The sequence below is a fragment of the Bombina bombina genome, chromosome 3, assembly GCF_027579735.1.
Source record: "Bombina bombina isolate aBomBom1 chromosome 3, aBomBom1.pri, whole genome shotgun sequence".
NCBI classification, from domain to species: Eukaryota; Metazoa; Chordata; class Amphibia; order Anura; family Bombinatoridae; genus Bombina; species Bombina bombina.
In genome coordinates this window covers 212,372,860-212,398,677 of record NC_069501.1, presented here as the reverse complement: position 1 = coordinate 212,398,677, position 25,818 = coordinate 212,372,860, and the positions used below count along the sequence as shown (strand labels likewise).

The 25,818-nt window shown below is 36.4% G+C and overlaps 1 protein-coding gene across 2 annotated transcripts in view; it reads left to right on the top strand.

Moving 5' to 3' along the window:
* SPECC1 (sperm antigen with calponin homology and coiled-coil domains 1) overlaps window positions 1-24,681 on the top strand; it is a 962,422-nt gene extending 937,741 nt beyond the window's left edge. For both annotated transcript variants that reach the window (XM_053706122.1, XM_053706123.1), the window contains one exon: window positions 22,746-24,681. In XM_053706122.1, the coding sequence (XP_053562097.1) occupies window positions 22,746-22,835 (90 nt within the window). In that variant the 3' untranslated portion in view covers window positions 22,836-24,681. The remainder of the gene's footprint in view (window positions 1-22,745) is intronic.
* Window positions 24,682-25,818: the final 1,137 nt, after the last annotated feature.

Here is a 25,818-nt window from a genome sequence, read left to right as displayed (position 1 = left end):
GGGGTTAATTAGGTAGTTTGTAGGGAGCTTGCAGGGTTAATTTTAGCTTTAGTGTAGATATCAGCCTCCCACCTGACACATCCCACCCCCTGATCCCTCCCAAACAGCTCCCTTCCCTCCCCCACCCCACAATTGTCCCCGCCATCTTAAGTACTGGCAGAAAGTCTGCCAGTACTAAAATAAAAGTTTTTTTTTGTTTTTTTCTAAAAGAAAAAAAAAAAGCATATTTACATATGCTGTGTTTAGGATCCCCCCTTAGCCCCCAACCTCCCTGATCCCCCCAAAACAGCTCTCTAAGCCTCCCCCTCTGCCTTATTGGGGGCCATCTTGGGTACTGGCAGCTGTCTGCCAGTACCCAGTTTGCACACAAACAAATGTTTATTTTTTTATTTTTTTTTATTTTTTTTGCAGGGCACCCCACGGTCCCCCACGGACCAACCCCCACCACCTAAATGACTCCTAAGGTTTTTTTTTACATTCTAAGTCCCACTTTTATTTTGTTTTGGGACACATTTTTCTGTAGTGTAGCGGTTCCCACCCGCTCCCTCCCAGTGCACGCGCCCGCCCCCGCCCCCTCGTGCACGTGCGCGCGCCCGCGCGCGCCCCCGGACTCCCCCGCCCACGATCCCGCCCCCTCCACATGACCAGGGCCATCGATGGCCGCCACCCACCTCCCACACCGGCTCCCACCCACCAACGATACCGGCCATCGATGTCCGGTGCAGAGAGGGCCACAGAGTGGCTCTCTCTGCATCGGATGGCCGTAGAAGGTTATTGCAGGATGCCTCCATATCGAGGCATCACTGCAATAACCGGAAAGCAGCTGGAAGCGAGCAGGATCGCTTCCAGCTGCTTTCCACACCGAGGACGTGCAGGGTACGTCCTCAGGCGTTAACTGCCTTTTTTCTGAGGACGTACCCTGCACGTCCTCAGTCATTAAGGGGTTAAAGAACATATTGTTGCACTTAAAAATGTGACCCTAGATGATTCTCAGATAGAAGGTAATGAGGTTAGCCCGTTAACCTCTCCCCAAGTGTCACAACCAGTTACGCCCGCTCAAGCGACACCTAGCACCTCTAGTGCGTCTAACTCTTTTACCTTACAAGACTTGGCGGCAGTCATGGATAATACCCTCTCAGTGTTTTTATCTAAACTGCCCGTGTTACCTGCAAAGCATGATAGCTCTGTTTTAAGAACAGATTCTGAGCATTCTGACGCTTTAGTAGCCGTATCCGATTTACACTCACAACGCTCTGAAATGGGGGCGAGGGATGTGCTGTCTGAGGGAGAAATTTCCGATTAGGGAAAGGTTGCTCCTCAGACAGACTCAGATACGTTGGCTTTTAAATTTAAACTAGAACACCTCCGCTTATTGCTCAGGGAGGTATTAGTTACTCTGGATGACTGCGACCCTATGGTGGTTCCAGAGAAATTGTGTAAAATGGACAAGTACCTAGAAGTTCCTGTCTACACTGATGTGTTCCCGGTCCCTAAGAGGATTGCGGATATCGTTACTAGGGAGTGGGATAAACCAGGTATTCCCTTCGTTTCCCCCCCCCCCTGTTTTTAAGAAAATGTTCCCCATATCTAACCCCATGCGGGACTCGTGGCAGACAGTCCCTAAGGTGGAGGGGGCTGTTTCTTCACTTGCTAAACGCACAACTATACCAATCAAAGACAGTTGTGCTTTTAAAGACCCTATGGATAAAAAGTTAGAGGGTTCACCTAAGAAAATTTTTGTTCAACAAGGTTTTCTTCTCCAACCTATTGCGTGCATTGTTCCTGTAACCACTGCAGCTGCTTTCTGGTTCGAGGCGCTGGAAGATGCGCTCCAGACGGAGACCTCATATGAGGACATTATGGACAGAATTAAGGCTCTTAAGCTGGCTAATTCTTTTATCACAGATGCCGCTTTCCAAATAGCTAAGTTAGCGGCCAAAAATTCAGGTTTCGCCATTTTAGCGCGCAGGGCGTTATGGCTAAAGTCCTGGTCGACCGATGTGTCGTCAAAATCCAAACTATTGAACATCACTTTCAAAGGAAAGACCTTCTTCGGGCCTGAATTGAAAGAGATTATTTCAGAAATCACTGAGGGAAAAGGCCATGCTCTCCCCCAGGACAAGTCCTTCAAGACGAAGAACAAACAAAATAATTTTCGTTCCTTTCGGAATTTCAGGAGCGGTCTTGCTTCATCCTCCCCTGCTGCAAAGCAAGAGGGTAACACTTCACAACCCAGGGCAGCCTGGAAGCCTTACCAGGGCTGGAACAAGTGTAAACAGGCCAAGAAGCCTGCTGCTGCCTCTAAGACAGCATGAAGGGGTAGCCCCCAATCCGGGACCGGATCTAGTAGGGGGCAGACTCTCTCTCTTCGCTCAGGCCTGGGCAAGAGACGTACACGATCCCTGGGCCTTAGAGATTGTATCCCAGGGATATCTTCTAGAATTCAAAGACTCCCCTCCAAGGGGAAGGTTCCATATTTCTCGTCTGTCTTCAGACATGACAAAGAAAGAGGTGTTCTTACGTTGTGTAGAAGACCTACATACAATGGGAGTGATCCACCCAGTTCCAATTGCGGAACAAGGGCTGGGGTTTTACTCAAACCTGTTTGTGGTTCCCAAAAAAGAAGGAACTTTCAGACCAATCCTGGATGTCAAAATTCTAAACAAGTTCCTCAGAGTCCCATCATTCAAGATGGAGACCATTCGGACAATCTTACCAATGATCCAGGAGGGTCAATATATGACTACCGTGGATCTAAAGGATGCGTACCTACATATTCCTATCCACAAAGATCATCACCAGTTTCTCAGGTTCGCCTTTCTGGAAAAGCATTATCAGTTTGTGGCTCTTCCTTTCGGGTTGGCCACCGCTCCCAGAATTTTCACAAAGGTGCTAGGGTCCCTCCTGGCGGTTCTAAGACCGCGGGGCATAGCAGTGGCGCCTTATCTAGACGACATCTTAATTCAAGCGTTGACTTTCCAAAGAGCCAAGTCTCACACGGAAATTATATTGGCCTTTCTGAGGTCTCACGGGTGGAAGGTGAACATCAAAAAGAGTTCTCTCTCCCCCCTCACAAGAGTTCCCTTCCTAGGAACCCTAATAGACTCGGTAGAAATGAAAATATTTCTGACGGAGGTCAGAAAGGTAAAACTCTTAACTGCTTGCCGAGCTCTTCATTCCATTCCTCGGCCATCTGTAGCTCAGTGCATGGAGACAATCGGACTAATGGTAGCGGCAATGGACATAGTCCCTTTTGCACGGATACACCTCAGACCACTGCAACTGTGCATGCTCAAACAGTGGAATGGGGATTATGCAGATTTGTCTCCTCAAATACAGTTGGACCAGGGGACCAGAGATTCTCTTCTCTGGTGGTTGTCTCAGGATCACCTGTCTCAGGGAATGTGTTTCCGCAGACTAGAGTGGATCATCGTAACGACCGACGCCAGTCTGTTGGGCTGGGGTGCAGTCTGGAACTCCCTGAAAGCTCAGGGCTTATGGTCTCGGGAAGAAGCTCTTCTCCCGATAAACATTCTGGAACTGAGGGCGATATTCAACGCGCTTCAGGCATGGCCTCAGCTAGCTGCGGCCAAATTCATCAGATTTCAGTCGGACAACATCACGACTGTAGCTTATGTCAATCATCAAGGGGGAACAAGGAGTTCCCTAGCAATGATGGAAGTAACCAAAATAATCAGGTGGGCAGAGGATCACTCTTGCCATCTCTCAGCAATTCACATCCCAGGAGTAGACAATTGGGAGGCGGATTTCCTAAGTCGTCAGACTTTTCACCCGGGGGAGTGGGAACTCCACCCGGAGGTGTTTGCACAGCTGACTCAGCTATGGGGCACTGAAGAATTGGATCTGATGGCGTCCCGTCAGAACACCAAACTTCCTCTTTACGGGTCCAGGTCCCGGGATCCCCAGGCGGTGTTGATAGATAAAACGAAATGGATGGCGCTGGTCTTGATGTATAGTTAATTTCTAATGATAGATAGAAATGGACTTGATGTGCAAGTTAAATCCGACAAAATAATGTGCAATATACTCACTCCTTTAGTAATGTGAGTTCAGCTTCTAAGGTGTGTCTCTCTCCAAAGGAATAACAGGTGATTTTCAAAGGTATTATCAGCTGGGCTGAAAAAGGATTAAAACCCCATCAGCAGTAAGGTAATAACTTTTGTTGTAAATCATGTAGTAACTTACTTATAAAAAGCAGAAAGTCCGGCTTGTCACAGGAAAAAATGATTCCCAATATAAGAGATAAAAAGGTTTATTTTAGCTCTACGCGTTTCAACGCTCAAGCGTCTTTTTCAAGAGCAATAAAAACAAGTGAAAAGGTTTGTATAATACTGTGACATTGTAGCCGGATTTTTATACAGGGGTATCGATGTTCCAATTTCCTGTGTATGACAGGAAATTGGACTCACATGAGACATAAACAAAACAATTTTAATTAGATGTTTAGGCCCAACCTTATTCTTGACATCGCTAAATCTTTTTTATGTCGCTATATTAAAGTTAAAAACAAATATTTTTGTACTATGGTTCGGCATAAACATGCAAACAATAAAAGATAGCCAATCGTAAAGTTCCTTCAAAATTTCATCCAATGAAAATACAGTGCTACGTTAAGTTCCCATTCGAGTATTCCTTTTGTTTTGGGTCCCTTTCAGGTCCGCCATAAAGTCACATGGTTTTTTTAGCCAATCCGATAGTAATGGAATGTTCTCCGTTAATATGTGACGTTGCATGGGCTCGTTTAGTCACGTGTTGTTTTTAGCCAATCAGGAGAAACGTCCTTTTTCGTGACTTTGATCAAATGTACCGATGCGAGAATTTGACTTAACATTCTATAGATAGAAAAATAAGAGAAAGCGGCAGTATCCATTCTGATCGCATATGAAGTAAAATAATGACATTCTATCTGATATTTCTACAGCAACTTTAGATAGCATTGAAATCATATCTCGATAGTATGAAAAACAGTAACAATTTTATAAAATTCTAAACTTTATGAAATCGTGTGTTACAATCAATATAGAAAAGGGTATTAGGAAATTCTATATCTTTCTTCTAATTGTTTTTTTCTGTGCTATTCTATTTTAGTGGAGAATAGGTTTAGTGTAAAAGGGGAATAAGACCCATTTTTCTTTTAATACTTTATGTCTTATCTTAAAGAGACAGATGTAAGATTAGATAGTGAAAGTTGTGTTAAATACTTTTTTATGGATACTATATCCGTAATATTTAGATATTGTAATTTGTGCTTTTCTTAAAGTGAAAGCTAAATAAAATTAAATTAAAATTAAATTAAATAGTGCTTGTTATATAAGCATAGTGTATAAATCCTAGTGACTAATTTAAGTGATAGACAATTAACATTTAAAAAGTTACTCTATTTACTTAGAGGTTTTCAGATCCCTAATATTTATGAATTGTTGGTTTAAATAAAAGCTGCTATTCGGATGTCTTTATTTAACCCCCAATGGTTATAGGTTCTAAGCGTGTGAATCCACCATAATTCTCTCTTATTTAACTCGTGTTCTAAATGTCCTCCTCTCCAATGGGTGGATACTTTCTCTATTCCTATCCATGAAAATTTGCTGAAATCAAATTGGGGACAAGTATTACAATGTAAAGGGACACCATGGTCCTCATGTTTCTTATCTATTTTGTTAAGATGTTCTAAAATGCGGGTCTTAAGAAATCTGGTAGTTTGTCCTAAATATTGAATCTGACAATTACACTGTAGTAAATATATAACATTTTTGGTTTTGCATGTGATGAAATGTTTAATTGTGTAGGTTTTTCCTGTTGTGAAGGAAGTGAAGGATTTATGGGTTATTTTTGTATAATTGCAACCTTTACATTTTCCACATGTGTAAAAACCCTGTAAATTTGAAATACTTAAGGGTGGTTTGGGAGCCATACCTTTTATTAGGGATGGAGCTAATTTTTGTTTAAAATTGCTGCCTCTTCTGTAGGTGATTTGAGGTTTAGTAGGTATGGTTTTACTTAAAAATTAATCATTGTGTAAAATATGCCAATGTTTTTTGATGATATTAGTAATTTGATTGTGCCCTGAGTTAAATGTTGTAATGAATCTGGGAAAAGAAGATTATTTATTTGTAGTAATTTTTTGTTTGGCCAAGATAGAATTACGGTCCAAATTTTAAACTAATTGTCTATCTGCTTCAAGGTTACTTGAAGAATAACCTTTTTCCAAAAATCTCTTCTTAAGTATTAGTGATTGTTCCTCGTAATCTTCTATTCTGTCACAATTTCTCCTAATACGTTGGAATTGTCCTCTAGGAATTGCTTTTAACCATGACGGATGGTGTTGACTGTCGTGTTGAATGTATGTATTTGCATCACACTCCTTAAAGTGTGTTTTAGTATGTATACATCCATCAATGGTTATGATAGACAAATCTAGAAAAGTTACTTTAGTGTTATGTAGTTCTGGGGTCAATATGATGTTCATATCATTCTTATTTAGATTGTTGACAAATTGCTGACAATTTTCTATATTTCCCCTCCAAATACAGAGGACATCGTCGATGTATCTCCGCCATGTCACCAGGCTCGCCCCGGCTACGTCATTGGACCACACGTGAAGATGTTCAAAGTGGTCCATATAAATATTGGCGTAGCTGGGGGCGAACCTGGTGCCCATGGCGGTACCACAAATTTGTAGATATTGTTGGTCATTGAACCAGAAAAAATTATGAGTTAACATAAAATTTATAGCTGCAAGAATAAAGTCTAACATTTTTTCAGATAAATTGGGATCTTGTGTTAATTTCCATCTGATAGCTGTTAAGCCTTTTTGATGGTCAATTATAGAATATAATGATGTAACGTCCATGGTGGCCCACAGATAATCGGGTTCCCATTTTAATTGATTAATGATGTTAAGTACACTGGTGGTGTCCTTTAGATACGATTTGGAATTTTGTGCATAGGGTTGTAAAAAATAATCAATAAATGCAGATAAATTAGAAGTTAATGAATCAATGCCACTGATGATAGGGCGACCTGGGGGTTGTAGGGGGTCTTTGTGTAATTTTGGTAAAAAATAAAAGATTGGAGTTTTTGAATGGGTTTTAAACAGGAAATCATATTCTTGTTCACTGATAACCTTTCTATCTAGAGCTAATGTTAGTAATTCTTGTAATTCTTGACTGAATTCTTTTTTGGGGGAGTGGTTTAAAATTTGGTAGGTGTTAGTATCTGATAGAATTCTATTAGCTTCTTGTAAGTAAAATGTCCTATCCATAATGACTACCCCTCCCCCCTTGTCGGCTTCCTTTATGATGATGTCCTCTCTTTTATTAAGTTCTTTTAGAATTTCAGATTCTACTTTTGATAAGTTATAGTGTTTGGGTTGATGTCTCATATTTTCTAAATCTTTCATTATAAGTTTCCCAAAGACATCTATACATGGCCCTTTAAAATGGCTAGGATAGAATTTAGACGGATTTTTAAATTTGGTCCTTGGGTCACTCTCAGGGGGTGTGTAACTTAAAGTTTCCTTTTTGATAAAGAAACGTTTAATAGTTAAATTTCTGATAAACTTCTGGGCGTCTATAAATAATTGGAAAGTATTTACTCCTTGGGTTGGTACAAATTTAAGTCCTTTTGCTAGTACTCGTGTTTCTTGTTCAGTAATTGGCTGTGAAGATAAGTTGTATATCTTACTTAAAAATGTCTTTTTCTCATGTGTCTTTCCTCTACCTCCTCTTCTCCCTCTGAATGATTTGGTGTCCTTTCTCGTTTTTTTGGGTTGGACCTGTTGTCCTGGTTCCTGAAATGTGGGGTATGTCTGTCTGCTAATGCAATGGGACTGTCCTTCTGTAGGGGGGCAAATCTGTTGTGTTGAGGCCAATGGTGGTTGATGTGTGGTGTTGATTTGTGTTTGTCCCAATTTTGGTTTGGTGGAAAAGGGTGTGAATCTCTACGGTGTGATCTATCATCATAATTGTGATTATATGTATTTCTATTGTAATGATCCTGTTTGACATCATGATGACTATATGAATTACTATTTGGATGTCTATTGTAGGTGTCCTTATCTCTAATGTGCTGATCATTATTTTTATTTCTTTCATAATAATTTTGCTGTTTACTTGGTCCCTGTTGGGTCCTATAGTTAACTCTGTTTTTTCCCAAGGTTTATTGCTTGTATAATGTTTATCTCCATTGTAGGAATGGTTTTTATATGGACCTTTAACAAAATTGTTTTGTGTATTGGAATTTTCTTCTTGCATTTGAACATATTGTGTGCCCTTGTCAAAATCGTCTTTGTCTCTTAGATATTTTTTGTATTTAGAGTTACCAATTTGTTCATCTAGTTGTTTGGCATTATTTTATTTTTTTTTTTATTTTTTTTATTTCTTCAAATTTATCTATACAGCGTTTGTCTGATAAAAATGTATCTAGTTCATTTTCTAAAGCTATTATTTCTTTTTCTATATTTCTTAGGTTAATATCTTGAGATTCATATAGTAAACTAACAAGTTCTGTTGAGCATTTGTGTAATGCCGCATTCCATTTATCTAAAAAAGTTTTGTCATTCATTTGATAGATGCTCTAGCAGTGCCTTGGTCTTTCAATCTGGCCTATGTTTTTCCACCGTTTCCTCTCCTCCCGCGTCTGGTTGCCAGAATCAAGCAGGAGAGGGCTTCGGTGATTCTAATAGCGCCTGCGTGGCCACGCAGGATCTGGTATGCAGACCTAGTGGACATGTCCTCTGTGCCACCATGGACACTACCAGTGAGGCAGGACCTTCTAATACAAGGTCCTTTCAAACATCCAAATCTCATTTCTCTGCGTCTGACTGCTTGGAGATTGAACGCCTAATTCTATCAAAGCGTGGGTTCTCTGAGTCGGTCATTGATACCCTGATTCAGGCTAGAAAGCCTGTCACCAGGAAGATCTACCATAAGATTTGGCGAAAATATCTTTTTCGGTGCGAATCCAAGGGTTACTCATGGAGTAAGGTTAGGATTCCCAGGATTTTGTCCTTTCTCCAAGATGGATTGGAGAAAGGATTATCAGCTAGTTCCTTAAAGGGACAGATATTTGCCTTGTATATTCTTTTTCACAAACGTCTGGCAGAGGTACCAGACGTTCAAACGTTTAGTCAGGCTTTAGTCAGAATCAAGCCTGTTTATAGACCTGTGGCTCCGCCATGGAGTCTGAATTTAGTTCTTTCAGTTCTGCAAGGGGTTCCGTTTGAACCTTTACATTCCATAGATATTAAGCTTTTATCTTGGAAAGTTTTGTTTTTGGTAGCTATCTCTTCTGCTCGAAGAGTTTCAGAGTTATCTGCTTTACAGTGTGATTCACCTTACCTGGTGTTCCATGCGGATAAGGTAGTTTTACGTACCAAACCCGGTTTTCTTCCTAAGGTTGTGTCTAATAAGAATATTAACCAGGAAATTGTTGTTCCTTCTCTGTGTCCTAATCCTTCGTCGAAGAAGGAACGTCTGTTACACAATCTTGATGTGGTTCGTGCTTTAAAGTTCTATTTACAAGCAACTAAGGATTTCAGACAAACAACTTCTTTGTTTGTTATCTATTCTGGTAAGAGGAGAGGTCAGAAGGCGACTGCTACCTCTCTTTCCCTTTGGCTGAAAAGCATCATCCGTTTGGCCTATGAGACTGCTGGCCAGCAGCCTCCTGAAACAATTACTGCTCATTCTACCAGAGCAGTGGCTTCCACATGGGCTTTTAAAAATTAGGCTTCTGTTCACCAGATTTGTAAGGCAGCGACTTGGTCTTCGCTGCATACTTTTTCCAAATTTTCCAAATTCGATACTTTTGATTCTTCGGAGGCTATTTTTGGGAGAAAGGTTTTACAAGCAGTAGTGCCTTCCGTTTAAGGTACCTGTCTTGTTCCCTCCCTTCATCCGTGTCCTAAAGCTTTGGTATTGGTATCCCACAAGTAAAGGATGAATCCGTGGACTGGATACACCTTACAAGAGAAAACAGAATTTATGCTTACCTGATAAATTAATTTCTCTTGCGGTGTATCCAGTCCACGGCCGCCCGGGCTATTAAGTCAGGTAGATTTTTTTGTTTAAACTACAGTCACCACTGCACCCTATGGTTCCTCCTTTTTCTTCCTAACCTTCGGTCGAATGACTGGGGGGTGGAGCTAGAGGGGGAGCTATATGGACAGCTCTGCTGTGTGCTCTCTTTGCCACTTCCTGTAGGGAAGGAGAATGTCCCACAATTAATGGATGAACCCGTGGACTGGATACACCACAAGAGAAAGTAATTTATCAGGTAAGCATAAATTCTGTTTTTCTCCCTTTCAGTACACCTTTGCCAGGTTCAATGCAAAACAAAATGTATCACAGCAATAGGTTCTTAACACAATTGAGCAATAGTATAAATAAATCAATAAAAAATGACTAGAACCTTAACAAAATATATACAAACCACATCAAAACACCACAGCAATTTTGACAGAAATCTTCAAGTTGGTTCCTCAAAAAGAGAAAAGGAAAACCATTGCGTGAAACTGTAAAATTCAATGATATACAGATGAGCAATCCTACTCCCATGTTGCAGAGCTTCAATAGCTCTTAGAATTGCACTTTACAATAGAAACCCAGGGTAAACCAGGATACACTGTAGTCTCTGGTGCTGTTCACAATGTTTTTATTAAACGATTACAAAAGTAACATGACAACAAATCACTTAGGATATAAGTGTACAGAGAAGCAGCAACACATTAGTGTGTGTGAGTCTGTATACACAGGACTTCTTTCTCCACACTATGGGCTAGATTACGAGTGAAGCACAAACGTTTGCGCCCGAGCGATAAGGGGTTAAGTATTATAAAACACATCAAAAATACATTACAAAGTACACTTACACTCATAATAATACCATCCAATAAAGGTTATAAAGGCTCAAAGAAAGGCAGGAATAGACATGCATACATATACATCTCTAAAGATGGATATGTATGTTTATATATATCTATATATATATATCTATATATATATATATATTACTATATATGTGTACATTTGTATTTATGTGTGTATATATATATTTACAGACATATAAACACATATATATATATATATATATATATATATATATATATATATATATATATATATATATAGAAGTGCTTTGGAGCCCTTTACAGTTAAGTAAAAAAATATTTATGCAATTTTCATTTTTAATAGTGTTTAACTATGTATTGTATTGTATGTATTTACAGTAAATATTTCACATTCATTGTATGTATTTACAGTAAATATTTCACATTCCAATGTTCTGCACTTAGCAGAATATGTTGTGTTTCTAAATATATATTTCTAATAAAAAATTTTTTTATTATTATAGTTTTTATATATTTATATTTTTATATATTTATATATATGTATATATACAGGTAGCCCTCAGTTTACCCTGGGGTTAGGTTCCAGAAGGAATGGTTGTAAATTGAAACCCAGTTTATAATGTAAGTCAATGGAAAGTGAGGGAGTTAGGTTCCTGGCCCCTCTCAAAATTGTCATAATTAACACCTAATACATTATTTTTAAAGCTTTGAAATGAAGACTTTAAATGCTAAACAGCATTGTAAACCTAATAACATAATCACACAACATAGAATATATAATTAAACTAAGTTAAATGAACAAAAACATTTGCTAAGCAGCATTATAAACTTAATAAAATAATCACACAACACAGACTTCACTTGCATTTTTCTGCAAACAGTTCTTTCTATGCATTCCATTCTGGACTGATTTATAGACAGGAAGATCTTGTTCCTTTGAAATCTGCTCGATAACTCAGGTCTGGTTAAACTGATTAATATCAGCTTGCTTGGCTTTGCTGCAACACAAGCGGGCAGCTCCACCTACTGGCTATTTTAATAAATGCACTGCTTCTCAATGCTTTTTAATAGCAGTCACATGACTGGAAAAAAGGTTGTTATTCTGAAACTGTGTAAATTGAACCGTTGTAAACCGAGGGCCACCTGTATATATAGGTATATATTGTACCACAATACCATCAGATATACAGTTTATATATATATATATATATATATATATATATATATATACATACATATGTATTCATACATATGTATTTAAAGGGACAGGAAATCCCAAATTTTTCTTTCATGATTTGGATAGAACATATAATTCTAAACAACTTTCCAATTTACTTCTATTAACACATTTGCTTCATTATCTTGTTATCCTTTGCTGAAGGAACAGCATTACACTACTGGCGGCTAGATGAACACATCTAGTTAGCCAATCACAAGAGACAAATGTGTGCAGGCACCAATCAGCAGCTAACTCCCACTAGTGTATGATATGTGCGTATTCATTTTCAACAAGGGATAGAAAGAGAATGAAGCACATTTGAAAATAGAAATCAATTTAAAAGTGTCTTAAAATGACACGCTCTATCTGAATCAAGCAAATGTATTGACTTATCCCTTTAAGAATAAATAGAACATATTATGCTATGTGCAGAACATTGGAATGTGAAATATTCATATTTTCATGTCAGGTTAGTGCACATGAGAATATGCGATTGGGTTTGAGCGAAAGTAGCGTGTTAAGATTTTTCAACTTTTTTTCTCCATTGACTTCTGTGGGGAATATGTGAAAGCACACGTGATATTCTAAATTCAGCATTTTGCGAAAACAATTTCACTTTCGTAATACGAGCACAACCCGACGAGTGCAAAAAGCTTACTTCTAGCGCAATTAACGCTAAAGCGGAAGTGTTAATTTGTGCTCCACTTGTAATCTGGCCCTATGTCTTTTAGGCTAATAATGTACCACTTCCTTGTGATCAGTCAATGTTCCACTCTGGGTAGCACTTGCTTATTGGTGGCCACATTTACATTTGGCGCTGAACCAAAAATGTGCTGGCCCCTAAGCTTACATTCCTGCTTTTCAAATAAAGATACCAAGAGAACGAATAAAAATTGATAATAGGAGTAAATAAGAAAGTTTCTTAAAATTGCATTCTCTGTCTGGATCATGAAAGGAAAAATGTGTGTTTCATAGCCCTTTAAACCTTAAATATTAACATCCAAAAATTTTTTAAAAAACTTTATTATATAAAACTTTATTATAAAAACCATTATTATAAAAAAGTTCCATTACAAAAAATGTTGCAGCACAAAGTCTTTATTATGACCCCCTGGCATAAGTGAATCCACAAGCAAGAGCCAATTAATTTCTAATTTGTCTAACTGATTCATAATATCACCCCCTCCCTAGTGATGATGACCTTTCTAATTCCTATAAACTTTATTATATGCTGGGAGTCACATTTGTGCTTTAATTTGAAGTGCAAGGACAAGGGGTGTTTTTCATGCTCCCCCCGCCTACTGTAGTACCCATAGCCCTAGAGGTACGCCCTACATATTGCTGATGACAAGAGCATTCTAGGACATAAAGAACCATGTTAGAGTTACAGGTAATAAGATGAGTCAAAGGTTTTATCGCTGGCACAAGAGACACACTTTTTAACTACTCTAGGCACACTATTATCTAAATATTTACAGCCTGAACATATTCATAGCCTGATATTATGAATCAGTTGGCCAAATTACAAATTAAGTGAAAGAAGGTACTTTAGTGCAGGCCCTGGAATTCACCGCACTGATCCTATTAGCGCGGCCCTGAACTCTGTGAAGCATCAAATTAGCACAGCCAACACCGCACTATAAATATTTTAACCTACCAGTGACACTTTGCCATCTGCAACAAAGTAACATTTATATTAGTTTTAACGAAAACTAACGTAATCGTCAACTAATATTCATTATTCGTTTCTTTTAAATTAAACAAATACCAAATATTTCAGAATATTTAAAGGGACAGTCAAGTCCAAAAAAAACTTTCATGATTTAAATAGGGAATGTAATTTTAAACAACTTTCCAATTTACTTTTATCACCAATTTTGCTTTGTTCTCTTGGTATTCTTAGTTGAAAGATCATTCTAGGAGGTTCATATGCTAATTTCTTAGACCTTTAAGACTGCCTCTAATCTGAATGCATTTTGACCACTAGAGGGCATTAGTTCATGTGTTTCATATAGATAACATTGAGCTCATGCACGTGAAGTTACCCGGGAGTGAACACTGATTGGCTAAAATGCAAATCTGTCAAAAGAACTGAAATAAGGAAATAGTGCTTTCATCTAGTGCTCTTGCAAATGGATAACATTCTTGCAAAATTGTTGGCATATAGTGCTCCAGAAATGGGCCAGCTCCTAAGCATTACTTCCCTGCTGTTCAACAAAAGATACCCAGAGAACGAAGAAAACTTTCCTTTAAGGATATTAATGTGTCATATACTTAAGGATTTATATAAGATTACTATATATTTGTACTTACAGGTTGGAGATTAGTAACAGATGTGGGCCTGTTTATTTAATAGGCCTTTTTAATCAAATAAAATAAAATTAACTGACCAGAATTGGTGCTAAACTTTGGAAGACGTTGAAATTGAAGAGAAGGGTATAGAGTATTTTATCTTTCTCTTGCTTATTGTGCATGAACCACCATGAAAAGCTAGTACTACATCCCTGTGGACAAGAAGATGGGGCCGAATTATCAAGCTTTGAATGGAGCTTGATGCCCCCGTTTCCGCGCGAGTCTTTAGACTCGCCGGAAACAGTAGTTATGAAGCAGCAGTCTAAAGACCCCTGCTCTATAACTTGTCCGCTGCCTCTGAGGCTGCAGTCTTCAATCCGCTCGATCCTATACGATCGGGCTGATTGACACCCTCTGCTAGCGGCCGAGTGGCCGCAGATCTGCAGGGAGCGGCATTGCACAAGCAGTTCTGGTGAACTGCTTGTGCAATGATAAATGCAGACAGCGTATGCTGTCAACATTTATCGTTGTGCTGCGAACATGATACGCTACATCATATAATGTTCATCCACACTTTAGTAAATCGGCCCTGATGACTGCTTAGCTAGGTTTCCTGTTTGTATTCAATGTCCCTTTAATGACCGTTAAATGCATTAGGCTTGCATAATAAACAAATGCATAACAGAATGCGATAAGACTTACTCGGAATTTTCATATGAGCAGTAGATTTGTTTTCTGACAAATTTTAAATTTGTTCCATTTCCCTGCCCACTGTGTCATGTGACAGCCATCAGACTCATATACAGTCGTATGCAAAAGTTTAGGCACCCCTGACAATTTCCATGATTTTTATTTATAAATAATTGGGTTTTTGGATCAGAAATTTAATTTTGATCTATCAAATAACTGAAGGACACAGTAATATTTCAGTAGTGAAATGAGGTTTATTGGATTAACAGAAAATGTGCAATATGCATAGAAATGAAATTAGACAGGTGCATAAATTTGGGCACCCCATCAGAAATATCGCAATAATATTTAGTAGAGCCTCCTTTAGCAGAAATAACAGACTCTAGATGCTTCCTATAGCCTGTAATGAGTGTCTGGATTCTGGATGAAGGTATTTCGGACCATTCCTAAATGCAAAACATCTCCAGTTCAGTTAGGTTTGATGGTTGCCGAGCATGAACAGCCCGCTTCAAATCACCCCACAGATTTTCAATGATATTCAGGTCTGGGGACTGGGATGGACATTCCAGAACATTGTACTTGTTCCTCTGCATAAATGCCAGAGTAGATTTTGAGCAGTGTTTTGGGTCGTTGTCTTGTTGAAATATCCAGCTCCGGCATAACTTCAACTCTTTGACTGATTCCTCAACATTATTCTCAAGTATCTGCTGATATTGAGTGGAATCCATGCAACCCTTAACTTTAACAAGAATCCCAGTACCGGCACTGGCCACACAGCCCCACAGCATGATGGAACATCCACCAAATTTTACTGTGGCTAGCAAGTGTTTGTCTTGGAACGCTGTGTTCTTTTGTCGCCATGCATAACGCCCCTTTTTATGACCAAATAACTCAATCTTTGTTTCATCAGTCCACAGCACCTTCTTCCAAAATGAAGCTGGCTTGTCCAAATGTGTGTTTGCATACCTCAAGCAACTCTGTTTGTATCTTGTGTGCAGAAAAGGCTTCTTCCCCATCACTCTCCCATACGCTGAATTGTTGAACGATGCACAGTGACACCATCTGCAGCAAGATGATGTTGTAGGTCTTTGGAGGTGGTCTGTGGGCTGTTTTTGACCGTTCTCACCATCCTTTGCCTCTCCAATATTTTACTTCTGGCCTTAACAAGAACTGTGCCTGTGGTCTTCCATTTCCTTACTATGTTCCTCACAGTGGACACTGACAGCTTAAATCTCTGCAATAGCTTTTTGTAGCCTTCCCCTAAACCATAATGTTGAACAATCTTTGTTTTCAGGTCATTTGAGAGTTGTTTTGAGACCCCCATGTTGCCACTCTTCAGAGGAGAGTCAAAGAGAACAACAACTTGCAATTGGCCACCTTAAATACATTTTCTCATGATTGGATGCACCTGTCTATGACGTTCAAGGCTTAATGGGCTCACCAAACCAATTGTGTGTTACAATGAATCAGTGCTAGGTAGTTACAGGCATTCAAATCAACAAAATGACAAGGGTGCCCAAATTTATGCACCTATCTAATTTCATTTGGATACATATTGCACATTTTCTGTTAATCCAATAAACCTCATTTCACTACTGAAATATCACGGTGTCCTTCAGTTATTTGATAGATCAAAATGAAATTGCTGATCCAAACACCCAATTATTTATAAATGAAAATCATGGAAATTGTCAGGGGTGCCTTTAACTGATAAATAATTACTATATTTCAGCAGTTTATTGGTATTTTGTTTGAAAATCATCATAAACAGATTATAAAAAAAATGCAGCCTCTTGCATATCGAATTAAAGCAATGTTACTAATATTGCTGTATTAACAATAAATTATGGTGTTTTGTTTAATAGCAACAGAAAGTATTAAACTGGTAATGGGGAGATTGCAAACAGCACCAAATACAATCATGATCTAAAACACAGACGTACACTTAATGCTAATCTCTACAGAAAAGCTTCACAGCTAAATTACACATGGCCTTGTGAAGCAATAAGCCTGGAGGCTGGGTCTTTAGTTATAAAAGATAAAGAACATGTCCTGCCTCAGGGAAAAGGAGACTTTAAAAAGGGCATGAGATGTGTCCGGTTGCAGGTACCTTCCTTTAAACCCTCTGCTTGGTATGAAGTGCTGTCATACAGTATAACTGCTGTTACAATTTATGGCAGCGGGAAAATTCAAGTGTTCTCATTTGTTGTGATGTTTTTGCTTTTGTATCTAACCTTACTGCTCCATATATGTTAACATGTTAACAGCAGAAATACACAATAATGGTACCGTACCAGCACCAAATGGAGAATAAAAATAACATTTACAATGTATATATATATATATATATATATATATATATATATATATATATATATATATATAAAATCACTTGATAGCCACCTGACCATGGGGCCTTTCCTGTTTAAAGATAGTATTTTATTTTTTGGTAGAAAAAAAGGTATTGACAAATATTTCTAAAGGACTATAATATACCTAAATGGTCTTCTAGTACACTAAATTTGCCCTTCATTTAAAATAAATATGCAGTATACACTCCAGCTTCACTGAGGGAAAAGACACAATACAAAAATATCAGCCTGTGCTAAATTAAACGTTTTATGAGAGAATTGCAGCTGTTTACTTGTATTTATTAACAGACTACCCTGTTAAGGAGTGCCTGTATGTGTGTGCATGCATGTGTTTGTGTGCGTGCATGTGTTTGTGCGCGTGCATGTGTTTGTGTGTAAGGTCATATGTAGGTCACACATAAGGTGCAAGAACTTACTTTTTTAACAGGAATGGATTGATTTATCATGTTCACATATGTCAGTCTTGTTAAAACCTAGCAGCACAACAGCAATTAGTTGTTTGTAATGTTTCCATATAATTATGTAATTAAAGCCCAATTTGAATGCTCCTGCTATTTGTGAAAAAATCCACAATGTTATACATTTTTGTACAACAGCTACCTGATCACCAATACTTCTGTATAAGGGAGAATGAGATATAAGGAAAGAAAACGTAACACAGCTCCATGACAATGTTTTGCCCAAGCTATACAGAGAGTCACATGTTTCATGAATTGTCCCCAAGACTAACCAACCAATAAAATGAAGTAAAAATGTTAGCTCAGGTTACATGCGGTTAATCAGAAGCTGCAAACAGACTCCCAATAACGTCCTGACACACAAAGAACTGTGTAACTATCACAAGTAGTCACTGCATTCGTTAATCAGTCTGGTTATTTTTTTATTAGCTTAATTTAAGCTTTGTTTTTAGTCATAGTCAATATTAAGTATTACTGCACAGAGTTTCAAAACTGGTCTTTGCAAACAGCTCTATATAGTGGATGGAACCTGCTCTATAACAAATGTCTGATTAGAGTGTTGTAACTATTTGTTTAATGTCTGTTTGTAATCTATTGAACAGATTTTAACAGGTATTAGTAATTTTATTTTTTAGATTAATGGACACCGGTGTCACAGTATTTTAGTGATTATTTACATATTTTGAACCCTTTGAATTTATCTAGAATTATCTGGAATTCTGTAATAAAATTTGTTATTTAACATTGATACCCGCAGCACCTTGCATTTTTTAAAGTGAAGGTCAAGTCTGGGGTTGTGCTTAGCAGTTTTCAATATTTTAGCTAAAATGAGTATGATGTTCATTCATCAAAGTATAGATAGATACAAGCAAAAGATTTATATTTTACGTTTTGAAACCGCTCCGTTTCAGCTGTAAAATCCGCCCGTCATAGTGCCTTTATTGATTGACCATCTTTTGGCTCCAATCTATTGTTTTACCCCGTGGCGTCCAGCCCCTTTTCGTTTTCGTCATTGTCAGCTTATGCGCATGCGTGTAAGTAAACATCGCGTCATCATCATCATGCTCGTCCCCGTAACGCGCATTCGTTGTTTGCTCGCAAAATTACTGCATACAAAGTTACGGCCGTTAATTACGCGCATGCGCTATTGAGCTGACCGTACGCATGCGCATTTCAAACAGAACAAGGGTGCACGAGCGTAGTCTCGTTGTAAGAAACAAAGCGACGTCATCAAGTCAGAATAAGGAAGTCCTGTATGGGCGGAGATAAACGCAATAACGGAGCAACATTATAAATACATTTTTTGGGCAAAGGGTTAGTTATTTATACATATAAAGTAAGCGAATTTAATGTTTTTAAGATAATCTTCAACATGATGTATTTTGAATCCCAAAAATTGACCTTCACTTTAAGGAATCAAACTCTGATTTAATTGGTTTGGGTTAGTTTAAAGAAGTATATATTAATCTAATTAAATCCTATGGTTCAATTGTATATAGATCCAGTTTGATTTATTGGGATTTTGTTTATCATCTGTAACTGACATTACAATTTCTGAATTTGATACCAACACGGTTTTATAGAAATTTATTTATAAGTGCCAGATCGCCTCTTTTGGCGCCGCCTCCACCCTTTGTTACGGTTAATCAGAAGCTGCAACCCCAACCACACTGCGTGAGGGAAAGAGAATTAAAAATAAAAAAATGAATCAAGTTGTCTCCCACTGGACAACTATACAATATTATATAACTGGCAAAGATAATGTCAGTGAAAATGTATTTCTAGTGTCTATGAGCTTTCTCTGCAATGCAATTTGTAACAGATACACAGAAATATACAAAGTATGATATTAAGTTTTTTAAAGTTACACAGAATCTTTCAAAACATAATCAGAATTTGTAAAATTACACTCCTAAATATACAAAGTGCAAAGCTTAAATGTAATAAAACTTAAAGCAGGGATTCTCAATGCCAGATCTCAAGTACCCCTAACAGGCCAGATTTTTAGGATATCTTAACTTGAGCACAGATAAAATAATCAGCTGACGAGTAAGCATGGTTACTAACCTGCTCTCGCTCATCAGTTGATTATTTCCATTGTGCTCTAGTTAAGATATCATGAAAATCTGACCTGTTATGGGTAAACTGAGGATTGAAGTTGAGAAACACTTACTTACAATACAACATCAGAAATCTAAAGTAATATAAAATACAAAGCACAAAGTATAAATGTAAAAAAAATTCATGCAGGGCTATATTACACATCCAGACACACAGGGAATGACACTTAGAGAAGTATACCAAACTTTGCCTTTCTAGAATCTTTTGTGGGATATCACAGTGCTGAAGGATCATTTTAGATCATCTTATCTGAGCAGAGAGCGTTATATCATCAAGCCCTTAGTCATGCAGGTTATTCACTTAAATATTAATGAAATGAAAACTTAGCTACAAATGCTTGAGTGGTATTATTTAAATTATCTTTAAACTATTTTATCTATCTAAGTTTTTGTTTATATAACAACTCTTTTATATAGAAGGTATTTATTACCAATTAATTACTTTAGAAATGTTATTATTCCTATTTTTATTTATTGGACTATTTTCCATGTAGTACACAAATGTAAAATCTTAATACATCTAATACATTTGTACTAAATGCCATGTTTGATTAGCAATGATTTATTTTCCTATATAAAATATTTTTTATGTTTTTTAAGTGCAAGATCTTCTCTTCAGAATTAAAGGGACATTCCTGTCAACATTTATTATTATTATTATTATTAGTTATTTGTAGAGCGCCTACAGTATGCACATAGATAAATTCCATCTTTGAATAGAAACATATTTGCAATATACATGTATTGGCAAAAATGTTTTAAGCAAATGTTATCACTGTTTTAGTGTTAACATTTTGCTCTGCCTGTGCATGTGAAGCTTAGCTACATATTCTCAGTGAACCAGGATTTTAAATAATGCAACTGCTCAGAGTGCCAGTGGGGCTTGTATCATTTCAGCAATTAACAAATTGAGTCATTACCAGATGGTACAAGTTCCTTAGGCTCTCTGAGCAAGTACTGTGTTTAAAATGTTGGTAAACAGTGCATTCCAAAATACACTTTTGAAACAACTATAGCTTTTATTAGAAGCATTTTTTGCTAATACATATATATTATAAAAATGCTTTTATTCAAAACTGAAGCGTATCCATTTGGGTTTACAAATTTGTCTAGAATGTCCCTTTAACTTGAATAATTCCTTATGTGTCTGTTCTCCTTCCTTAATAACACTTCTCTGCTTGTTCTATATTTTTCTATATTTTTGTTATGTAAATAGTAAATATAAAATAATGATAAAATAATTATTAAAAATTATTATAGTTAATGAAAAAAATACTACATTTATCTTTTAGAATTTTTAAGAACATACATCAATAATAATTATTTACATCATTTTTTTTTTTCAATATTTGATAATTAATAAACAAATAATGCACCTTAATATAACTCATGTTGAATTAACGCTCATGAAGAATTAGTGTACACGTTGGGTTTTGCGCACATAAATTGGAATATCAATTTAAAATACAAAGAACATTTTTCCCAATATAAAGAACATTGGAATGTAAAATATTAACAGTAAATAAACATTAATAAATATTATTGACAAAAATGATTTTTCATGTTTCAGGGTGAGTGGAAAGTGCTCAAAAGTGTGTGTTTATATATGTATGAATACACATTAATACAAATGTATAGACATGTATACACACACATATATATATATATATATATATATATATATATATATATATATACTGTATATATATATATATATATACATATATATATATGTGTGTGTGTGTGTGTGTGTATATGTGTATACATCCTCAAACAAATATTTAGACACATATATATTATAAATCAAATGAGTGTAACTGTTTATTGTAAAGTATTTATGTTGTGTTTGGTGCATTTGTTTTTAAGTCTTAGCCTTTACGCAGTTGCATTAACTCGCATTAAAGGGACAGTCTAGGCCAAAATAAACTTTCATGATTCAGATAGAGCATGTAATTTTAAACAATTTTCCAATTTACTTTTATCACCAATTTTGCTTTGTTCTCTTGGTATTCTTAGTTGAAAGCTTAACCTAGGAGGTTCATATGCTAATTTCTTAGACCTTGAAGCCCACCTCTTTTCAGATTGCATTTTAACAGTTTTTCACCACTAGAGGGTGTTAGTTCACGTATTTCATATAGATAACACTGTGCTTGTGCACGTGAAGTTATCTGGGAGCAGGCACTGATTGGCTAGACTGCAAGTCTGTCAAAAGAACTGAAAAAAGGGGCAGTTTGCAGAGGCTTAGATACAAGATAATCACAGAGGTTAAAAGTATATTATTATAACTGTGTTGGTTATGCAAAACTGGGGAATGGGTAATAAAGGGATTATCTATCTTTTAAAACAATAAAAATTCTGGTGTAGACTGTCCCTTTAAATTCAATTGCACTTGAGCAAACGTGTTTACTTTCAACTTGTAATACCGGTGCAAGTTAACGCGGGCGCATTGTTATATCACGTGCAAAATAACTTTAACTTTAGTTTTTTAAAGTCAGCAATGCAAATGTGTTTATTCAGGAATGCAAAAATTATTTTTAAGAAAATACTAGACAAGTATTATACAAACTAAGGTAAGAGAGGTCTATGACGCACTTAAAAAGTCCCCTTGCAACACTACCTTTTGAGTTTTTATTTTTAATCTCAAGATTACAGTTATGTTAAAATACATTATGGATTATGTGGGCAATATCACATATTTAATGTCTTTCCTTTTCTCTTCCAAAGGAGCTCAATGAGTTGATGTTCACAGACCGGCCAGACTGGCAGAGCGTCATGCATTATGTGGCTCAGATCTACAAGTACTTTGAGACATAGAGGAGAAGTGTGATCCATGAAACTACAGAGGAAGCACAAATTCACTTTATTGGCCAAGTCTATCACATCATGTGACAAGCAGGAGCTTCCCAATACTTGAAAGAGCCATAATTCTCCCCATCCCAAGAGGACAGGACACAGAAGGTGTAACTTCAGATCGAAAGAGCCATTATTATTAAATATCCAATGGACTCTAGGGGTTACCTAAAGAGTTTACCCATTCAGCTTTATATCTATCAGCATGTGGCCTGCCGTGATGCTGTGTAGGCTTATTTAGGCCTTGTACATAACACATGTCCACGTTTTAGAATGTTTGAGGATATACGTGGGTGTCCTCAGTCCTACAAAAGGTGCAATTACATTCTCAGCATAAAAAGGAAATTCTTTTTAAACAAGTATATGCAATTCTTGGGTCTAATATTTTTAAAGAAACACTAAAAACTATTAAAAAAAATTGTGTCACAGCAAAAAGTTCTTTTTACTTTAAATTCATTCATAAACACTAACATTTTAACGTGAATAGTATGTTTAATTAGATTTTTGATAGACTTTTATAGATGAACTTTCACAAGATGAACTGCAAATAGCTGTTGTGGTGCCAAATAAGGAGATGCTTGCATTGTGAGATATATTAAATATATATGAGGGGGCAAAAGAGAAGACTAAAAGCTGTTGATGTTACATGAGTAGCGAAACGCAGAATGACCTCTGCTAACCTCTGTGGCTTTTGACCAGATTTATTAGTGGCACTGTTGTACTAGAAATGTGTAAAATACAAATTGTCTGCCATTAAATATTTTGCATGAGACATAAAAATATGACAAATTAAAGTAAATGAAATGTACTAAACAGAAGTGCTTTATTTATTTTTTTTGTTTATTTTTTTTTTAAAGTAAGCAAACAAATACAATTAATTGATACATCCACTTAAAGGGATAGTAAATCCAATTTTTTTTCTTTCATGATTCAGATAGAACATGCAATTTTAAGCAACTTTATAATTTGCTCCTATTATCAATTTTTCTTCCTTCTCTTGGTATCTTTATTTAAAAAGCAGAAATGTATGTTTAAGAACCGGCACATTTTTGGTTCAAAACCTGGGTTTCACCTGCTTATTGGTGGCTAAATATAACTAACCAAAGTTCTGAACCAAAAATGGGCCGGCTCTTAAACATACATTTCTGCTTTTCAAATAAAGATACAAAGAGAAGGAAGAAAAATTGATAATAGGAGAAAATTAGACAGTTGTTTACAATTGCATGCTGTATTGGAATCATGAAAGAAAGAAAAATGGGTTTACTGTCCCTTTAAGGTTTCTCTGTTAGAGAAAATGTTAATAAAATAATAAATGAATTAACCAAATTTGTATTCATGAATAGGGGGAAAATTTGTTCAAATTCATTATTCAGTTTTCAAATGAAGACTTAAATTAAAAAAATGCATGTCTAGTACTCATACATATAATTCACTGCCAAACAAAAATACAATGCAGGGGCTGCAATGGTCTAATCCATAAGCTCTTTTTTTTTTAGTGTCCTGCTGTTCAAATAGCACATTACATTGTTTCAGAAAGAAACTTTTGAATATCAATTGCATTAATTTGCCCTTAGTGAACGATCCCTATTGGCATGTGACAGCATCTCATATTGTTTCTGTTTTTTAACAGAGTATATTTTCCATTATCCACAAATTGCAATACAAAGCCCGTTTAAGATAAAAAAAATATTTCACAACTGTTTTCCTGTATGCTAAACACTGCATCCTCATTATTGTTTATGTTTAATAAATGAATTGTTTTAATAACAAAGTGTTCTATTCAAAATAATAAACATCCTATGGATCTAGACCTTGTTTTTAGTGTGTCTGTTAATTCAAATGTGTTTTTACAAAGCCAGCTATTCCATCTGATACCCCAATCGGGCTGATTTCCATATGAAGATCATGAATTATCTATTCGTTACAGTAGCTTTGCCATGTAAAAACGGTGAATCCAACTCTGGTGTTTTTGCCTTTTATTTCTGTGGCTTCAGATCCATTAGAATTTTTTTTAAAAAAACATGCTGACTCATTCAGTACAGAAGATGTCTGCCCAATGTGTTTGAATGCAGATGAAGCCTAATTGGTTTCACCAAAGATGATGGTTATAAACTGCAATACAACTGAGTTTGCTAACAAAATAACCATGGTTAGCTGTCTCTTCTCAAGTAACAAGTCTGGATCATCTCCTCCAAATAACATTTTTTGCAATAAAATTTTCATATAATTTTCAGTATTTTATAATCAACTTTCCAACCACTTGATTGCAATCATACATTTTTTTTAGATGATCATATTAGTTATGTACAAACATTATGATTTGTAAATTTAATCCGAGCTATAGTTTTTAACTTTTTTTAAAATCGGGAAACCATAATTATTATAAAAATGGAAAAAGAGCATGCCTGAGAAAGTAAATATAAAAAAGCTACACTAAAAGTTAATATATACAGTGAAAAACTACAATATAGGTAAGGTTGTTGATTACATAATTCTAAAATCATGCAAAAATATATGTGAAAAGTAGGGTTGCACCGATACCATTTTTTTTAAGACCGAGTACAAGTACCGATACTTGTTTTCAAATACTCGCCGATACCAATTACCGATACTTTTTTTTAATGTCATGGGACAGTTTACCAAGCACAATACAGACTAATTATTTAAGATTGCTTCTTTATAATTATGAAGGACTGTAGCTCAAAATACATTATGAAATAATAAAACAGGTTTTATTTGTCACAAAGTTCACAGAACATGTAAAGAAATAAAAATATTACAATAAAATATATTAACAACAACAATAAATAACAAATATAAAATTGCAACCAACCAAAAGTGCCATACAGTAAAAAATAGAACAGAATACTGTTTAATCATGGGGAACAACACTATGGGCTAGATTACCTTTGACTGGTAAGCTTTACCAATGCTCTCATTACACGTC